Source organism: Pleurodeles waltl, chromosome 3_1 (genome assembly GCF_031143425.1).
Source record: "Pleurodeles waltl isolate 20211129_DDA chromosome 3_1, aPleWal1.hap1.20221129, whole genome shotgun sequence".
NCBI lineage: Eukaryota > Metazoa > Chordata > Amphibia > Caudata > Salamandridae > Pleurodeles > Pleurodeles waltl.
Genome location: NC_090440.1, coordinates 1,747,924,383 through 1,747,942,939, shown reverse-complemented (window position 1 = coordinate 1,747,942,939; position 18,557 = coordinate 1,747,924,383). Strand labels below are relative to the sequence as shown.

The following is an 18,557-nucleotide window of genomic DNA, read 5'->3' as shown; positions in this document are numbered from 1 at the left end:
ATACTTTTATATGTAGTTTTTAATGTTACATGTAATATAGGCCTGATTGTACGTTAACATAGTCAAGATGCAATTAAAGCGCTAGAGTACATGGTGCTTATGAAGGTCCTAAAATAAGACTAACTTGTTTGAATATCACAGCTAATAAATGTGTGCTTGATGGCAGTGTTTTTCTTAAACCTCACACTAACAAGGCAGAGAAGAGAAAATTCCCATCTTTTGATGCAAGCACTGTCCAAGAGTGAACAGCTGAAATCTAGATAGAAGTAGAGATGTCCTTGTGTGTTCCATCCTGTAGGAAAAAGGTAGAAAGGTAGTAGTAAACCAATGTATAACTTTATTTTAAACAAGACGTATTGTTAATAGTCAGTGTAACAAAATAGGAGCTGAGGATGAGTTACCATCTTCATTCCTCCATAGAAAACGAGGTTAAGCAATACTTGGTAGTGGTGCAGGAGCAGGGTTAGAAACATAAATCAGTTACCAGGTCAGATGCTGAACTACAAAGTTTGCTGAACCACAAAGTTTCTTCTTTAGGCCTCATGGTATAGGAAGGCACTTGGGGAGGCTTTATATGGCTTGGCATATTTTGATAAGCTAATCCAACCATGATGTTAGATTACTGGTTATAATGTGGATTCAGACTAATAGGTGGGCGATATCTGATGAAATGTGCTTGAGGCTTATCAGACTTTATCCCTAATATGTATAATAATTTCTTAATTGTTTCTAATATTCACTATCATTTTAATGCACATTAACTGTGGATGTATAGTGCATAATAAATAATCATATAGTGTAAAATACCAGCAATTGTGTGTGAGTACTGATTTGAGGTACAGAGTAGAGCTCTGTATACAGCACTGCAAATGAGAGTTTCTCTTAAAAGGTATTATGTATTAATTTTTATATAGCACAGACCTACATAGTAAGGAAATGTGCCAATACATTACATGAGCATTCTTGATGTACACAACCTACAATACCGTGAACATCAAGCGAGGATTACATAGAAGCTTTTCAAGAATATGTGATTTGCCCATAATCACAAAAAGTTAAGCCAAGTACCAAGGCTAGGATTCAAACCTCAGTCTTCAGGTTCTGTAGTGGGCAGATCAAGTCACTAAACCACATCTCCTCTCCAGTAGTCTTACTCCAAACCAAATACTCCCACCTATGATAGCGTAACCTAGAAGGAGAGGAGTAAAGACACCTGTCAGTATTCCTTTTCTCTGAAAAGTTTGTAGTTTCCGTCTGGAGTTTAGGGAGTCTATCTGCAGTAACCCCAATAATCCTGGGGGGGGGGGGGTAACATAAATTAGCTATTATATTATTTTGCAAACCATCAAAATTAAACCCAACATTTTATTAAAGTTTTGCCTCACAAGGAAAAGGGTCAAAACATGAGCATGTGGATAAATATATATATATGTGTTCATGTATTGGTCCATTTAATCATTCATCATTTCACAGGATTTCGCTATGTTCTGCACCAGAAGTGACCATACACCAATGGAGTGTAGATTGTCAGACCCTGCTTGCTTAATTAAGGATAGTTATTGTTTCTCATTTTCAGCTTCTTGCCCAGCCAGCGGAGACTCAGGATGAACTGTCTGCCCGCCAGCACATCTCTGACCAGCTAGAGCGACGATTTATCCCACGGCCACTCTGCAAGAGCTCTCTGATTGTAGAGTTCAACAGTGAACTGAAGATCCTAAAGGAAGCTGTGCACAGTGGTTCTGGTAAGGGGAACTCATCCTTACTGCAAGGCAGACATGACACACTATGTGACACAAATAAATCATATGAAGTCTACTCACTGTGATCAGCTTTTATGGACTGATATCTAATTTCGTTATTCAGACTTATTGGATGTTCTTGCTTTGTAACCTAACTGAATTTTATGTCTGATCATTATAAGTTTTGCTTTATTACAGTAGACCTCATAATCTTTGGGCAGGTTGCACAAAGACATCCTGCTTCAACGAGATATATGTTTATGTCATCAGCCACATTGAAGGAAAAATCATCATTATTGTCATTTAGATTCTATTAGTCTGACTTTGAATCTAGTTGGACTGTCTGGTACCAGATGCAGGGCTGAAAGTGCACTTCGAAGGTTACAGTAATTTTTATAATGGGGGTTGGGACTATTAGACAAGCAAATTCCTTAGTTTGCATGTCTCTTTCTTTTACTAATCAGTTAACAACTGTCTCCAGTTAGTTCCACCATATTTGCTGTGTCTGCAGGAACATAGTTGGTAAAATGAGTTGATATCTTAATTTAGTTGGTAGCCTTGTACCACACATTTGGAGGCAATGGGGTACCTGAGGGTAATTGCAGACTTCCCACTGAACTTATGACGATTACCTTAGTCTGGAGTAAGAAAAAGTATGATGTATTTGTAAGTACAAATCCTCCCCACGTTGGAAGAAACACAGCAATACTCCCTCTGATAGGAGGCAGATGGAAAGAATAAGAAAAGGTTTAGCTTACCATAGTTGAGAAGAGGGAGGCTTAGCTGCTTCAGACCACAGTTGATACCTCAGGCAGTGCAGCTTCCTCGTGGGTAGAAGTTGGGCTCAACGAGTGATCCATTCATTTTCGGAAGTGATGGTGAGATGTGAAGTGACCTCTGAAGCAGTCGGACTCATACCCTGGTCACTCGCTGAAACAAAAAGGTGAGGCCAGCAGACCACAATATGAATATTGGTTTGAGCTTTATCAAGAGAGGTAGTGGACACTTAATTAGATAGCACTTAACCCTTTCGCTGCTTGGCCTTTCCCCACCCCACCCCAGCGCTAAGCCTTTTTCTTGAAATTTGGGGTAGTTTGTGCTCAGGCCTCCATAACATTTTGTCCACATTAGCTAACCATGCCAAATTTGTGACCTTTTTTCTAACATCCTGGGGGTTCTAAGGTGCCTAGGGTTTACGGATTCCCCTGGAGGGGACTGAGAAAATAGGCAAAAGTTAGAGTTTTTTTTTAGAAAAATAGCGAAAAGTGCTCCTGATAAAAGTGCCTGTTTTTTTCCCTAAAAATGGCATCCACAAACGGTTTGCTATACTAAAGTCACCATCTTCCCAGCTTTCAGGAACATGCAGAACTGAATCAACAAGCCTAATTCTTTACCACAGTTTGGGGTTTTTAGAGGTATCCTATTTTCCATATTTTTTGTGCTCTCAACCTTCTTCCAGTTTGTGGTGGAAAATGACTGTGAAACCCATGGGTGATCCAGAAAAATATAGATTTCTGAAAAGAAGACACAATTCCAAATTCAGCAAGGGGTAATATGTGTAGATCCTTCAAGGTTTTCCCAAGGAAACTGACTGTAGAAATAAAGAAATATTGAAAATGAGTAGGAAAAAAACTGCCATTTGTGACAACATTTTAATCTGTAACTTTTTGTCACAATGGCTGATTGACAAAGGCAATACACCATTATGTCCTTTAGGTCCTTCTGGTTGGGGGATATGTAGGATTTGTAGGTTCTGCAGGAAGCCAAGGTACCCAGAGTAAACAGCTGAGCTGCACCATACAATAGTTTTTCATTGAGTACCAAGTATAGGCCGATTCTTATAGCGAAACAGGCAGAGTGAAAAATGGGTATAAAGGAAACATGTATTATTGGCACAAGATATAGAGATTAGGAGCAGTGGTTATTTCTACATCTCTGAATTTGTGGGTACCCGTACCAGAATATGATTTGGAGGGTATTGTTCAAAATGTCATCTTTGTTATAGACTGACTTAAATTTGAAAGGCACAAATGCAGAAAAACAAATTGGTAAAAACAACTGTTCTACTATTCTATGCTCCTACAAGTCTCCTACACATTTCCTCACCTTTCTGTGATGGAAAGTTCTGGAATCTGTGGGGAGCCACACACTTCCATCCACCTGGCATTCCATCAAGTCTCCCAGTAAAAGTGGTACCTCACTTGTGTGGGCAGACCCAGTGCCTGCGACAGGAAACTTGCCAAAACTCAACATGGATGCAGCAGATTTTTCCACCGAAAACTGACCCTCTTTTTCTGATGTGGATAGTTTTAGATTTTGAACCCTAGCTCAGCTGGCACATAGGGAAGCCTAGTCAACATGTACATTTTTGAAAACTAGACACCTGAGGGTATCCAAGGTGGACTGACTTGTGTGCTCTTACCACATTCTTTTATCCAGAATCCCTTGCAAACATCAAACTGAAAAACACTTTTTCTCACATTTCTGTGATGGAATGTTCTGGAATATGTTGGGAGCCACAAACGTCCTTCCACTTGGCATTCCCCTAAGTCTCTTGGTATCTCACTTGTGTGGGTAGACCTAGTGCCAGTATCAGGAAATTGCTCAAAACATTACATTGACCAGCACATTTTTTCACCGAAAACGAACCCCTTTTGAAATATGGGTAGCTTTAGATTTTGGACCCCAATTCACCTGGCACCTAGGGAAACCTAGCTAACCTGTACATTTTAAAAACTAGACACCTAGGGGTATCCAGGATGGTGTGACTTGTGTGGATCCCATTAGTTTTTTTTTACCCACAGTGCCCTTCAAACCTCAAACTTGGCATGAAGTCACTCCACAAAATCCCTACCACCCAGCATTGCCAATAACAACCATGTCCCACTTGTGTGGCTGGATCTAGTGCCGCGACTGGAAGAGGTGGTGGTGAAAAGCACCGCCGAGGTCCTGGACCTTGAATTGACCTTGGTGGCAGTTAAGGCTAACATCTTGACAGAGGTACTGCAACCAGGAGCTTCTTCTGCTGAATCCCTGCTCTCTTTTAACAAAGCCCTCACTGATGTCCTTCTAGGTACTTGGTCCAAATCGAGCACAGGGCTCCTGTTAAAAGGGCATTTGCCTGCCACAATCACCCCGCAACCGGTGACCCAAGTTTTCTCACCCAGCACCCTACCCCAGAGAATTTGGTGGTCAGCCAACCTCCAATGGTGCGTTCCCTGCCGTTCCACTGGGCAGAGAATCCAAGAGGCAAAAATATTTTTTTCCGGCAGCCTTGCATTGTGCTCAGTGAACACTGCATGCTTATTGGGCCACTATTCCCACACACTGTGTGACACAGTTGCGCTAATGTTGCCACAGGTCCTGGAGGCCCAGGCTGTACTCTCTCAAGAAGTCAAGTATAGGAGAGACGCAGCGAAGTTCACTATATGCTGGGGTTTAGATATGACTAACTCGCGGGGCAGAGCGGTTTTGACAGTTGTGGCACTTAGACACCCCTCCTGGCTGAGAACATCTGGCTTTTAGGAGGATGTCCAGGCTTCTCTTGTGGACATGTCCTTTGAGGGCAACTTTCTCTTTGGAGACAAGGCAGACTCTGCGTTGGAGTGCTTTAATGACTTGCAAGCTACGGCCAAGTCCTTGGGATGCTCAGCTGCCCCACATCATCTCCAGTCTGTCTTTTGCTCCTTTCGTGGATACAGAGGGGGCTTCCAACTGCACCAACTCTATCCCACCCACTGTCCCGTGCAAGCTTCCCAGCCTCTACGTGTGTGAGGATGCAGTTTCTTCTGACCTCGTAGGTTGAGTGGCCAGCAGTCTGCCCCATCCATCACTACCCGGCAGCTGCAGCCCTTTCAAATCATGAATGTCCAGTTGGTGGCAGAAACTGCTATCATCTCCACCACTGGCAGTCCATAACATCAGACAGGTGGGTTCTACAGATAGTTGCCTCCAGCTTACAACAGCAGACGGATAATCATTTGTCCTTGGTCCACGAGGAAGTCATAGCTCTCTTGGCCAAGGGAGACACAGAGAGGGTTCCTGAGCCAGAAGTAGGCTGTGGTTGCTATTCCTGCTACGTTCTGGTTCCCAAAAAAGACAAGGGTCTGCGTCCTATCCTAGATCTACAAACCCTCAACCTCTTCCTCAAAAAGGAGAAGTTCAAGATGCTACATTGGCTCAAGTCTTGTCTGCCCTGGACCCAGGAAACTGGATGGTAGCATTGGGCTTGCAGGACGTCTGCTTGTACAACCCTATCCTGCCTGCCCCTTTGCACTACCTGCAATTTATGGTAGGGCACGAGCACTTTCAGTTCACTGTGCTCCCCTTTGACCTTACCAGTGCCCCTCGGGCGTTCACCGAGGCATTGACACTGGATGCAGCTCATCTGCAGGGTCCAGGAGCTTCAGTTTTCCCCTATCTCAACAAATGGCTGTTAAAGGCGGGCTCACCCCAGGCTGTCATCTCCCACCTCCAGACTACGGCGGACCTCCTGCTGTTGCTTGGGTTCAGTATAAACATGCCAAAGTCACACCTGACTCCCTCTCAGATGCTCACTTTCATTGGAGCTGTTCTGGATACAGTGCAGTTTCGGTCTTATCCTCCCGAACTGCAAGTCAAGGATATTCTGGGTATGATTCTAATGTTTCAGTCTCTATCCTGGATTTCAGTGAGAAAACCTCTGAGGCTGCTGGGCCTCTAGGCCTCCTGCATCCTGCTAGTGACACATGCTAGATGGCATATGCAGACTCCTCAATGGGATCTGAAGTTCCAGTGGGTGCAGCATTGGGGAAATCTCTCTGACATGGTCCAGGTCTCGGAGGGAACCGCAAAAGACTTGCAGTGGTGGCTAACAAACTGCGATTAGGTCAGAGGCAGACCACTATCCTTTCCCCAACCAGAACTCACAGTAGTGACAGATGCATCACTCCTGAGAATGGACGGCTCCATGGGAGAGGTGGGGATCAGAGGACTCTGGTCCCCGGCAGAATCCGAACTCCACATCAATATGCTGGAGTTCAGTGCTATTCATCTGGTGTTGAATGCCTTTCTACCCTTCATCAAGGGAAGTCTACTTCAGGTTTTCATGTAAAACACCACTGCCATCTCGTACTGCAGAAAACAGGGTGGGGTGGGGTCGTGGACCCTTTGTCAATATGCTCTGCATCTCTGGACCTGCCTGGAACAGCACGGCGTATCCCTGGTGGTTCAACATCTGGCAGGTTCCCTGAACACCAGAGTGGACAAACTCAGCCATCAATGCCTAGTATCCATTCCAAGGTGCTAAAAGCTCTCTTTTATTGAGGAAAGAGCCTTGGTTAGGTCAGCAGTTTTGTGCACTGGAGTTTTTAAGGTGGCTGTGGCTCAGAGACGCTTTTCGTCTCGAGTGGAGCTCAGGTTTCCTGTACGCCTTTCTGTCCATACTACTCCTGTCTAAAGTTTTCAAGAAGTTCAGGAACAACCATACCCAAGTAATCCTTGTGGCAGTGGACTGGGTACAGTGAGTCTAATATCTGGAGCTACTGAACATGAGTGTCGATCCTCCGATCAGGCTACCCGCTTCCGCAGGATCTTCTGTTGCAGGAGCAGGGAAAGGCCATCCTCCTGAACCTTTCATCTCTCTGCCCTCCTCCTGAACCTTTCATCTCCCTGCCTTCTTACCAACTGAAGCAAGAGTCAAGTTCAAAGTACTAAGTCTAGCTCATAAAGTGATTTATATTAAAGGCCTGCAGAAACGAAGAGGCTTACTGACACAATACCAGCCCTCAAGACCTCTTAGATCAGCGCAAGGACATCTCCTGAAGGTCCCAAGAATAAGAAGAGCCAAATGGGGTAGCAGATCGTATGCCTATCTAGTTCCACAACTCTGGAATGCTCTACCGATACAGATTAGGTCAATAACTAGATTCAGGAGGTGTATAAAAACATGGCTTTTTCCACAACTCACTAATTAAGCTATACGCAATATATAGCCAGACTGGAGTGCATTATAGTTGGGTTTATCCCTCATCTAGTGCTGGGAAACCTTAAGGTAGCCATGCACTTTACAAATATGAAATATCTTAAATATATTGCTTGGAGATTACATTGACAGCTTTCAACCTTCATCCTGAAGACTACAATGTTATTCTGGCTGCTAGGTATCTCTCCACCAAGATGGTAAATGCCTACCAATGGAAGAAATTTGTATCAAATTGTACAGAAAAGTCTAGTGACTCACTTTCTGCCTCCATTTCTGATGTTCTACTTTTAATTCTTACCCTTCCCCAACAGGACTCTGCTCTGGGCATTCTGGAAGGTTATCTTTCTGCTCTGTCTGCCTTCTTGCAGCGGCCTGACCATCCCTCTTTTTTTAAGTCTTTTACTGTAAATAGATTTCTGAGGGTCTTGTGTAGGAAAGTACCATCATGCCTGGCATGTTACCCCCATTTTTCATATGTATGTAAGTTGGTTTTTGCCTGTCTCACTGGGATCCTGCAAGCCAGGACCCCAGTGCTCATAGTTTGTGGCCTGAAAGTGTGTATCTGTGTAGTGACTAACTGTGCCACTGAGGCTCTGCTAAGCAGAACCTCAGTGCTTATGCTCTCTGCCTTTAAAATTGTCACTATAGGCTAGTGACCATTTTCACCAATTCTAATTGGCACACTGGAACACCCTTATAATCCCCTAGTATATGGTACCTAGGTACCCAGGGTATTGGGGTTTCAGGAGATCCCTATGGGCTGCAGTATTTCTTTTGCCACCCATAGGGAGCTCTGACAAATCTTACACAGAACTGCCACTGCAGCCTGAGTGAAATAACGCACACGTTATTTCACAGCCATTTTACACTGCACTTAAGTAACATATAAGTCACCTATATGTCTAACCTTCACTTAGTGCAGGTTAGGTGCATAGTTACTAAGTGTGAGGGCACCCTGACACTAGCCAAGGTGCTCCCACATAGTTCATGGCAATTTCCCTGGACTTTGTGAGTGCGGGGACACCATTACACATGTGCACTACATATAGGTCAATACCTATATGTAGCTTCACAATGGTAACTCCAAATATGGCCATGTAACATGTCTAGGATCATGGAATTGTCCCCCCATGCCAAATCTGGTATTGGTGTGCCAATCCCGTGCATCGCTGGGGCTCCAACATAGACCCCGGGTACTGCCAAACCAGCTCTCTGGGGTTTTCTCTGCAGCTACCCCTGCTGCCAACCCACAGACTGGCTTCTGCCCTCCTGGGGTCTGGGCAGCCCAGTCCCAGGAAGGCAGAACAAATAATTTTCTCTGAGAGAGGAAATAGGTGTTAAGGGCTGGGGAGGAGTAGCCTCCCCCAGCCTCTGGAAATGCTTTGAAGGGCACAGATGGTGCCCTCCTTGTATAAGCCAGTCTACACCGATTCAGGGAACCCCCAGCCCCTGCTCTGGTGCGAAACTGGACAAACGAAAGGGGAGTGACCACTCCCTTGTCCATCACCACCCCAAGAGGAGTGCCTAGAGCTTCTCCAGTGTGTCCCAGACCTCTGCCATCTTCAGTGCTACACAATGGAGGCCTCTGGGTGTGCAGTGCCAGCAGGTGACATCAGAGAACCCTCCTGATAGGTGCTTACCTGACTAAGTGGCCAATCCTCCTCTGAGGGCTATTTAGAGTCTCTCCCGTGGGCTTTTCCTCAGATAACGACGTGAAAGAATTCACCAGAGTTCCTCCCTTCCTCTCTTTGACTTCTGCCAAGGATCGACCACTGACTGCTCCAGGATGCCTGCAAAACTGCAACAAAGTAGCAAGAAGACTACCAGCGACATTGTAGCGCCTAATGCTGCTGGCTTTCTCGACTGTTTCCTGGTGGTGCATGCTCTGGGGGCTCTTTGCCTTCACCCTGCACTGGAAGCCAAGAAGAAATCTCCCGTGGGTCGACGGAATCTTCCCCCTGCTCCAGCAGGCACCAAACTTCAGCATCACTGGTACTCTGGGACACCTCTCATCCTGACGAGCGTGACACCTGGAAGACAGGTGGTGGACCTAAGTGACCCAGACTGTTCAGTGATCCAACTTTCCAAGTTTGGAGGAGGTAAATCCTTCCCTCCCCTCTCCAGACAGTAATCCTGTGTACAGCGTGAACTGCAGCTGCTAGGGCTTCTGTGCACTTCAAGGAATCCTTCGTGCACAGCCTAACCCAGGTCCCCAGTACTCCGGCCAGCATTGCTCAACTCGCTGAGTTGACCACCGGCTTCATGAGACCCTCTTTTGTAGTGTTGAGACGACCACCGTGCTCAGTTTTCTTGAACCCATGTTCAAGTACTTCTGCGGGTGCTGCCTTCTTGTGCGTGGGCTCTCGGTGTTGCTGAGGGCCCCCTCTGTCTCCTCTTCCAAGTGGCGACCTCCTGGTCCTTCCTGGGCCCGGGCAGCACCTTTTTTCTTCAACCGCGACCTTTGCAGCTAGCAAGGCTTGTTTACGGTCTTTCTCCAAAGAAACAACACTGCATCCTCCAGCACTCTGTTCGACATCTTCTGTATAAAGGAGAAGTTCCTGGCATCTTTCGTTGTTGCAGAATCTTCAGCTTCTTCCATCCGGAGGCAGCCATTTTGTACCTTCATCCGGGGTTTAGTGGGCTCCTGCCCCCCGGACACTTTTGTGACTCTTGGACTTGGTCCCTTCCTTTTCAGGTCCTCAGGTCCAGGAATCCATCTTCAGTGCTTCGCAGTCTGTTTTGGTCTTTGCAGAATCTCCCATCACGACTTTAGTGTGTTTCTGGGGAAGTAGCATCACTTTACTCCTACTTTTCATGGTCTTGGGGTGGGGTATCTTGGACACCCTTAGTGTTTTCTTACACTCCCGGCGACCCTCTACACACTACACTAGGCCAGGGGTCCCTAAGTGGTTCGCATTCCACTTTCTCAGTATATGGTTTGTGTTGCCCCTAGGACTTTTGCATCCTATTGTATTCTACAGTCTTCTCACTACTTTTCTAACTGTTTACTTAACTGATTTTGGTTTGTGTGTATATTTTGTGTATTTTACTTACCTCCTAAGGGAGTATATCCTCTGAGATATTTTTGGCACATTGGCCCTCATTCTGACCTTGGCGGGCGGCGGAGGCCGCCCGCCAAAGTCCCGCCGTCAGATTACCGTTCCGCGGTCGAAAGACCGCGGCGGTAATTCTGACTTTCCCGCTGGGCTGGCGGGCGGTCGCCTTCAGACCGCCCGCCAGCCCAGCGGGAAAGAGGCTTCCACGATGAAGCCGGCTCGGAATCGAGCCGGCGGAGTGGAAGCTGTGCGACGGGTGCAGTTGCACCCGTCGCGTATTTCACTGTCTGCGCAGCAGACAGTGAAATACTTGTAGGGGCCCTCTTACGGGGGCCCCTGCAATGCCCATGCCAGTGGCATGGGCACTGCAGGGGCCCCCAGGGGCCCCGCGACCCCCCCTACCGCCATCCGGATCCCGGCGGTCCGACCGTAGGAGGATTCAATGGGGCGGCGGTACACTGGCGGGACCCCGCCAGTGGTGCCGGTCCGACCGCGGCTTTACCGCCGCGGTCGGAATCCCCATTGGAGCACCGCCGGCCTGTCGGCGGTGCTCCCGCGGTCCTCCGCCCTGGCGGTCAAAGACCGCCAGGGTCAGAATGACCACCATTGTCACTAAAATAAAGTACCTTTATTTTTAGTAACTCAGAGTATTGTGTTTCTTATGATATAGTACCTATATGATATAAGTGGTATAGTAGGAGCTTTGCATGTCTCCTAGTTCAGCCTAAGCTGCTCTGCTATAGATACCTCTATCAGCCTAAGCTGTTAGAACACTGCTAATCTACTAATAAGGGATAACTGGACCTGGCACTAAGTGTAAGTACCATTAGGTACCCACTATAAGCCAGGCCAGCCTCCTACAGTTACTTACCGTTGGTAATGCCTTATCTGGTAGAGACAATACCTAGCTGCAGATTTGTTACTGACAGAGCCATCCTCCCTGATTTGCGGACAGATTTCTGGGGGAAGGTATAATCTCTTTCAAGGCCCTAGTTTGGACACACCAGTGTTAATACACTTCATGGCTCCACGCTCCTGGTGTGTTAATTTGTAAAGAGTGACTGATGTCAGCACTTTGAGGTGGCACCTATATAGATGCAGCGGATAACACTTTTGACATGGATGACACTGCCGCCACGCTGAGCCAATCAACACCACCTACTGAAGTGCAGGGTACCTGGTTATGAAAAATTAATAGAACAGTTAAGATGACATAATGAGGAAGCATCATCTGAACTGCTTAATGATTTTTCTGTTTAAAGCAGAACACTTTGAAAGAAAGTTGGCGGACAAATAACAAATCCTTTTATCTCATCTAGAAAACGTTGTACCACCAAAGCAGATTGGGCCCGTTTGAGTCTATGAATGGAGCCAGTCTGTAACAATTTTGCTAGAAAGTTGTTATCCTAGCGTACATTAAGTTTCCATGATAGGTGAACCAAATTGAGGCTCCACATTTGAAGATGCCCTATAAAATATTCCTTAGAAACTAGACTGATTTAAGAATCCATCCAACAATCTCATCCCAGAAGTCTTTGAAGTTTTCGTTGTAAATCATATCATCTTATTCCTACCTTTTTTCTCTAAATTCATCCTCTTTAGTAGAAAGGTCTCTTTACACCCTCTATGTAGAAAAGGTGTCTGGTTTTATTTAGACAGAAATAAAGGGATTAGGAATTTTGTTTCAGCTATCTGTCAGAGCAGTCCCATCCATACATGGAGGTGACATCCAAGCAGTTGCTAGGCTGCTCGAGCATATCTTGCATAATATAATGCTATCAAAGGCAAAGAAATTGCTTTCAGAAAGGCGTAGTGCTCATTTTTTACAAAGGCTCATCAACTAATACAGCAGTTCTTAGAAACACCTTATTTGTTTATACTTGCATAACTGCTAAATGGAGGTCAGTCTACTCATTATAACACACTATATCCTTGACTCTCGCTCCAGATTTTACAGCCAAATGAGCCAAACTTCAGTTTGATTAGTTTACATTCTTCTCTAAACTGACAGCCATAGTTGTACTCTCTGATGGCTCCTTCTAAATGCAGATTCATAATCTTACCCAAGAATAGTGAATTGGAGTGTGACTTGGACCTGGATGTTGGAAGTGAGTCCGTTGTTTGGAGCGTGATCTGCTCTGTATCTTGTGCTTCGCAACATACAGTTTCACCTGCCGCTCCCTGATGGCCTATGAGTGCATCAGCGATCACTTGTTGCAGTTATGCTGAGACTCTTTGGGAAAACAGTGTCTGTTCTCAATATTGAGTAGGGATTACTGTTATTCCTTAATATAGTCACCAATATAGTGAGGACAAAAATATTGTCAGACGGCTCGATGAGCCTGATGTTGAGACGCACTACGCCACCTGTTAGTGTGCAATGGAATGTGCACATTTTGGAATTTATATCCAGGGAAGGCGATGGTATATCCTTTTGTGCTGAAACAGAGAGGTTCTTAAATGAAATGGTCCTGTTAATGTCTCCTTTAACAGCAGTGGGGTTGAAGCGGGCATAACGATTAGTGACAAGGCAAATGAAAGAGGATGAGAGGCACCATAATGGCCTACATTAATAGCCATCAAGACTGTAGGACAATGCTAAGAGCAGCAAGCAAGAAAATGCTGCTTTCTTTTGATGGAGGGACGACCATTCATTTCCCTGACTACAGTCAGGGACCCTTAGACACAGATGTAGGAAAGTACCATCTTGCCTGGCATGTTACCCCCATATTTCACTGTATATATGTTGTTTTAGTGTATGTGTCACTGGGACCCTTTCAGCCAGGGCCCCAGTGCTCATAAGTGTGCCCTGTATGTGTTCCCTGTGTGATGACTAACTGTCTCACTGAGGCTCTGCTAACCAGAACCTCAGTGGTTATGCTCTCTCTGCTTTCTAAATTGTCACTAACAGGCTAGTGACCAATTTCACCAATTCACATTGGCATACTGGTACACCCTTATAATTCCCTAGTATATGGTACTAAGGTACCCAGGGTATTGGGGTTCCAGGAGATCCCTATGGGCTGCAGCATTTCTTTTGCCACCCATAGGGAGCTCTGACAATTCTTACACAGGCCTGCCACTGCAGCCTGAGTGAAATAACGTCCACGTTATTTCACAGCCATTTACCACTGCACTTAAGTAACTTATAAGTCACCTATATGTCTAAACTTCACCTGGTGAAGGTTGGGTGCTAAGTTACTTAGTGTGTGGGCACCCTGGCACTAGCCAAGGTGCCCCCAAATTGTTCAGGGCAAATTCCCCAGGCATTGTGAGTGCGGGGACACCATTACACGCGTGCACTATACATAGGTCACTACCTATGTATAGGGTCACAATGGTAACTCCGAACATGGCCATGTAACATGTCTAAGATCATGGAATTGTGACCCCATGGCATTGGGGAGACAATTCAATGATCCCCCGAGTCTCTAACACAGACCCGGGTACTGCCAAACTGCCTTTCCCGGGGTTTCACTGCAGCTGCTGCCAACCCCTCAGACAGGTTTCTGCCCTCTTGGGGTCCAGCCTGGCCTGGCCCAGGAAGGCAGAACAAAGAACTTCCTCAGCTTGGAAAAAGGTGTCAGGGCTGGGGAGGAGTAGCCTCCCCCAGCCTCTGGAAATGCTTTGATGGGCACAGATGGTGCCCATCTCTGCATAAGCCAGTCTACACCGGTTCAGGGATCCCCCAGCCCTGCTCTGGCGCGAAACTGGACAAAGGAAAGGGGAGTGACCACTCCCCTGACCTGCACCTCCCAGGGGAGGTGCCCAGAGCTCCTCCAGCGTGCCCCAGACCTCTGCCATCTTGGATTCAGAGGTGTGCTGGCACACTGGACTGCTCTGAATGGCCAGGGCCAGAAGGTGACGTCAGAGACTCCTTCTGATAGGCTCTTACCTGTGTTACTAGCCTATCCTCCTTCCTAGGTAGCCAAACCTCCTTTTCTGGCTATTTAGGGTCTCTGCTTTGGAGAATTCTTCAGATACCGAATGCAAGAGCTCACCAGAGTTCCTCTGCATCTCCCTCTTCACCTTCTGCCAAAGGATCGACCGCTGACTGCTCAGGACGCCTGCAAAACCGCAACAAAGTAGCAAAGACGACTACTGCAACCTTGTATCGCTTCATCCTGCCGGCTTTCTCGACTGTTTCCTGGTGGTGCATGCTCTGGGGGTAGCCTGCCTCCTTCTTGCACCAGGAGCTCTGAAGAAATCTCCCGTGGTTTGACGGAATCTTCCCCCTGCAACTGCAGGCAACAAAAAACTGCATCACTGGTCCTCTGAGTCCCCTCTCAGCACGATGAGCGTGGTCCCTGGAACTCAGCAACTCTGTCCAAGTGACTCCCACAGTCCAGTGACTCTTCAGTCCAAGTTTGGTGGCGGTAAGTCCTTGCCTCCCCACGCTAGACTGCATTGCTGGGTACTGCGTGATTTGCAGCTGCTCCGGCTCCTGTGCACTCTTCCAGGATTTCCTTCATGCACAGCCAAGCCTGAGTCCCCGACACTCTAACCTGCAGTGCACAACCTTCTGAGTTGTCCTCCGGCGTTGTGGGACTCCCTTTTGTGTCTTCGGGTGGACTCCGGTTCACTCCTCTTCCAAGTGCCTGTTCCGGTACTTCTGCGGGTGCTGCCTGCTTCTGTGAGGGCTCCCTGACTTGCTGGGCGCCCCCTCTGTCTCCTCATCCAAGTGGTGACATCCTGGTCCCTCCTGGGCCACTGCAGCATCCAAAAACCCTAACCGCGACCCTTGCAGCTAGCAAGGCTTGTTTGCAGTCTTTCTGCCTGGGAACACCTCTGCAAGCTTCTTCACGACGTGGGACATCCATCCTCCAAAGGGGAAGTTCCTAGTCCTCTTCGTTCTTGCAGAAACCAAAGCTTCCTCCATCCTGTGGCAGCTTCTTTGCACCCTCAGCTGGCATTTCCTGGGCATCTGCCCACTCTCGACATTGTCGCAACTCTTGGACTTGGTCCCCTTGTTTCACAGGTACTCAGGTCCACAAATCCACTGTTGTTGCTTTGCTGGTGTCGGTCTTCCTTGCAGAAACCCCCTATCACGACTTCTGTGCTCACTGGGGGTTATAGGTGCACTTTACACCTACTTTTCAGGGTCTTGGGGTGGGCTATTTTTCTAACCCTCACTGTTTTCTTACAGTCCCAGCGACCCTCTACAAGCTCACATAGGTTTGGGGTCCATTCGTGGTTCGCATTCCACTTTTGGAGTATATGGTTTGTGTTGCCCCTATACCTATGTGCTCCTATTGCAATCTACTGTAACTTTACATTGCTTACATTACTTCCTTTTGCTATTACTGCATATTTTTGGTATTGTGTACATATATCTTGTGTATATTTGGCATCCTCATACTGAGGGTACTCACTGAGATACTTTTGGCATATTGTCATAAAAATAAAGTACCTTTATTTTTAGTATATCTGTGTATTGTGTTTTCTTATGATATTGTGCATATGACACCAGTGGTATAGTAGGAGCTTTGCATGTCTCCTAGTTCAGCCTAAGCTGCTCTGCTATAGCTACGTTCTATCAGCCTAAGCTGCTAGACACCTGTTCTACACTAATAAGGGATAACTGGACCTGGTACAGAGTGTAAGTACCCCTTGGTACCCACTACAAGCCAGGCCAGTCTCCTACAACAGATGCTACCATCAAATGTGAAAGAAAGAACTTAACAATCTGTGATTTGCCATATCAATGTGGGAATTGCCACATTGAAGATCGAAGTTAAAGGCCAGCACAGTTTCTGGAGTATTTTGTTGAAATCGGTTTCAAGGGTTCCCTTTTTGTGAACTATGTAATGAGTGCAGCCATTGATTCAGAAGAACTGTCAGCTTCAGGTTAATGCCAAGGTGTGCCTCTTATTTACTCCTGACTACTCTGAAACCCAATGTGCAACTTAAAATCCTCCTCTTCCTGTTTTCTGCCTCATCCCTGATAGGCCAACATACAGAAAAAGGAAGTGGGAAGGATGGAAAATGAGTTGGAGACCCTAAAGCCAGTAGATCTCTTAGAGAAAAAGAAATTAAACACATTCCAGTGTAGACAACAAGCCTGCTGATATTGGCTCTGTAGCAACAACGGCAGACCAACAGCCGAAGACAGGAGCTAAAAGTATGTTGGCCTAGTCTCAACCTGACAAATCCTTAGGGTAACTACCCTCTAATAGCCAGAATTTAATGTCCCCACCCTTTCATTAACCACTAGTGGGAGGTGTGATATCTCAACATGTAGAAGAGTCGGGAAAAAAACAAAAATGACAGGTGGGTGCTGACTATTGTAGGAGGTGGCTATTCTCCACGTTTCAAAGCATCTCCAGTAATTATTGCACCAAAACCAATTACTGAAATTACAACTAGCCAGTCTGTGAAAGAAACCTGTATGATGTTGAAAAAGCATGCAATAGAACCATCTCCGCCCCAAAGCAGGGGAATAGGCAGTTACCCAAGATAATTTCTGCTTCAGAAGAAGGGCAGAAAGAAAGTCTTTAAATGGATCTGTGCATGCCCAACACAGTGATCAAAAGGGAAAAAATGCATGTTACCACTTCATCAGCATTTACCACATCTCATGAAAGGAGACTGGATATGCACTGTGGAGCAACATGATGCTTACTTCAACAGTCCAGTAGCGAAGAAACGCATATGTACCAGGGATATGGAATAGGGACATCACACTCCAATATGCAGTGCTACCCTTTGGTCTTATGTCCGCTCCTCTGACATCCTCCAAACACATGGTAGAAATAGCAGCCCAGTTTTTGAATCAAGGAGATGTCATTTACCTGTATCTGGCGGTTGGTAGTGAAGGTCTTAGAAACGGCAAATGGACAGATGTACAACGCATTTTATGGCTGCAAACTCTCAGAAAGTTTGTGATTGGAAAAATGTTTTTTTCTAATGTACCCATCCTATTTTAGAAGTCAGTACATTTTTACAAACACCCAAAATGGGATTTCGACCCCATTCTGATTTGTTATTTGAAAAAGGAATGCTGTGGTCATCATTTCTAAAAAAACAAATCAGATGTGATGCATGAGTGTTTTGCAACTGTAATCCAGTCGCAAAACCTTGAAAAATTAGGACTTTGGCACCCAATACCATTTATGAACATAAAGAAAGGGTTGATGGTCAACTGTCAACTCTCAAACCACTTGAAGAAAAAAAATATGAACATTTACATTTTAAACATGGCGCTGTTTCCTAAAAGAAAATGTTTACTTTATTAAAAGGTGTAGGAAAGTGCCCTATTTTTGGCATGGTTACCCCTACTTTTTGCCTTCTATCAGTGTGTTGGAGTGAGTAATAATTTGTGACCTACCTAATTCTTATTCATGAGGTAAATAAGATTATGAGCAACTCTGAATAAGAATTTTTTTAATTGACCTATTAGTACATAGGTAGGTTTGTAAAATTATATGCTGGTCACAAAAATACTGGTTGCAAATTGCAACCAGTTTATTGCAACCAGTGTTTAGTACATCTGGTGTACAGATTAGTTCTGCAAATAAACCTCCAGAAATCCATCACATACTCTATAAAGGTTCCACTTTATCCGGGGGCTACTTTAAATACAGCACAAAAAAGAGTATTTACTTTAGAGGAGAGTGAGTCATCAGTCTCCTTCTTTTGAAGACTCTTAATCCAGCAGCTTGTCAGATCTCTTCTTTGCAGGGTTCTATGACCTCTTGCGTTTTCATTATCCCAGTTGTATGGCTGGACACAAGTCCTGTTTGACAGTTTATGGAAGACCAGTGGTTTCAAAGGGAATACGACTGGGGTGACAAACTCTTC

At 45.8% G+C, this 18,557-nt stretch overlaps 1 protein-coding gene across 1 annotated transcript in view; it reads left to right on the top strand.

Moving 5' to 3' along the window:
* The window catches only part of UNC80 (unc-80 homolog, NALCN channel complex subunit), a 2,774,722-nt gene that overhangs the window by 2,329,475 nt on the left and 426,690 nt on the right, over positions 1-18,557 (top strand). Inside the window, exon 56 of the mRNA XM_069225668.1 lies at positions 1,577-1,742. Coding sequence (XP_069081769.1) covers positions 1,577-1,742 — 166 coding nt within the window. The remainder of the gene's footprint in view (positions 1-1,576; positions 1,743-18,557) is intronic.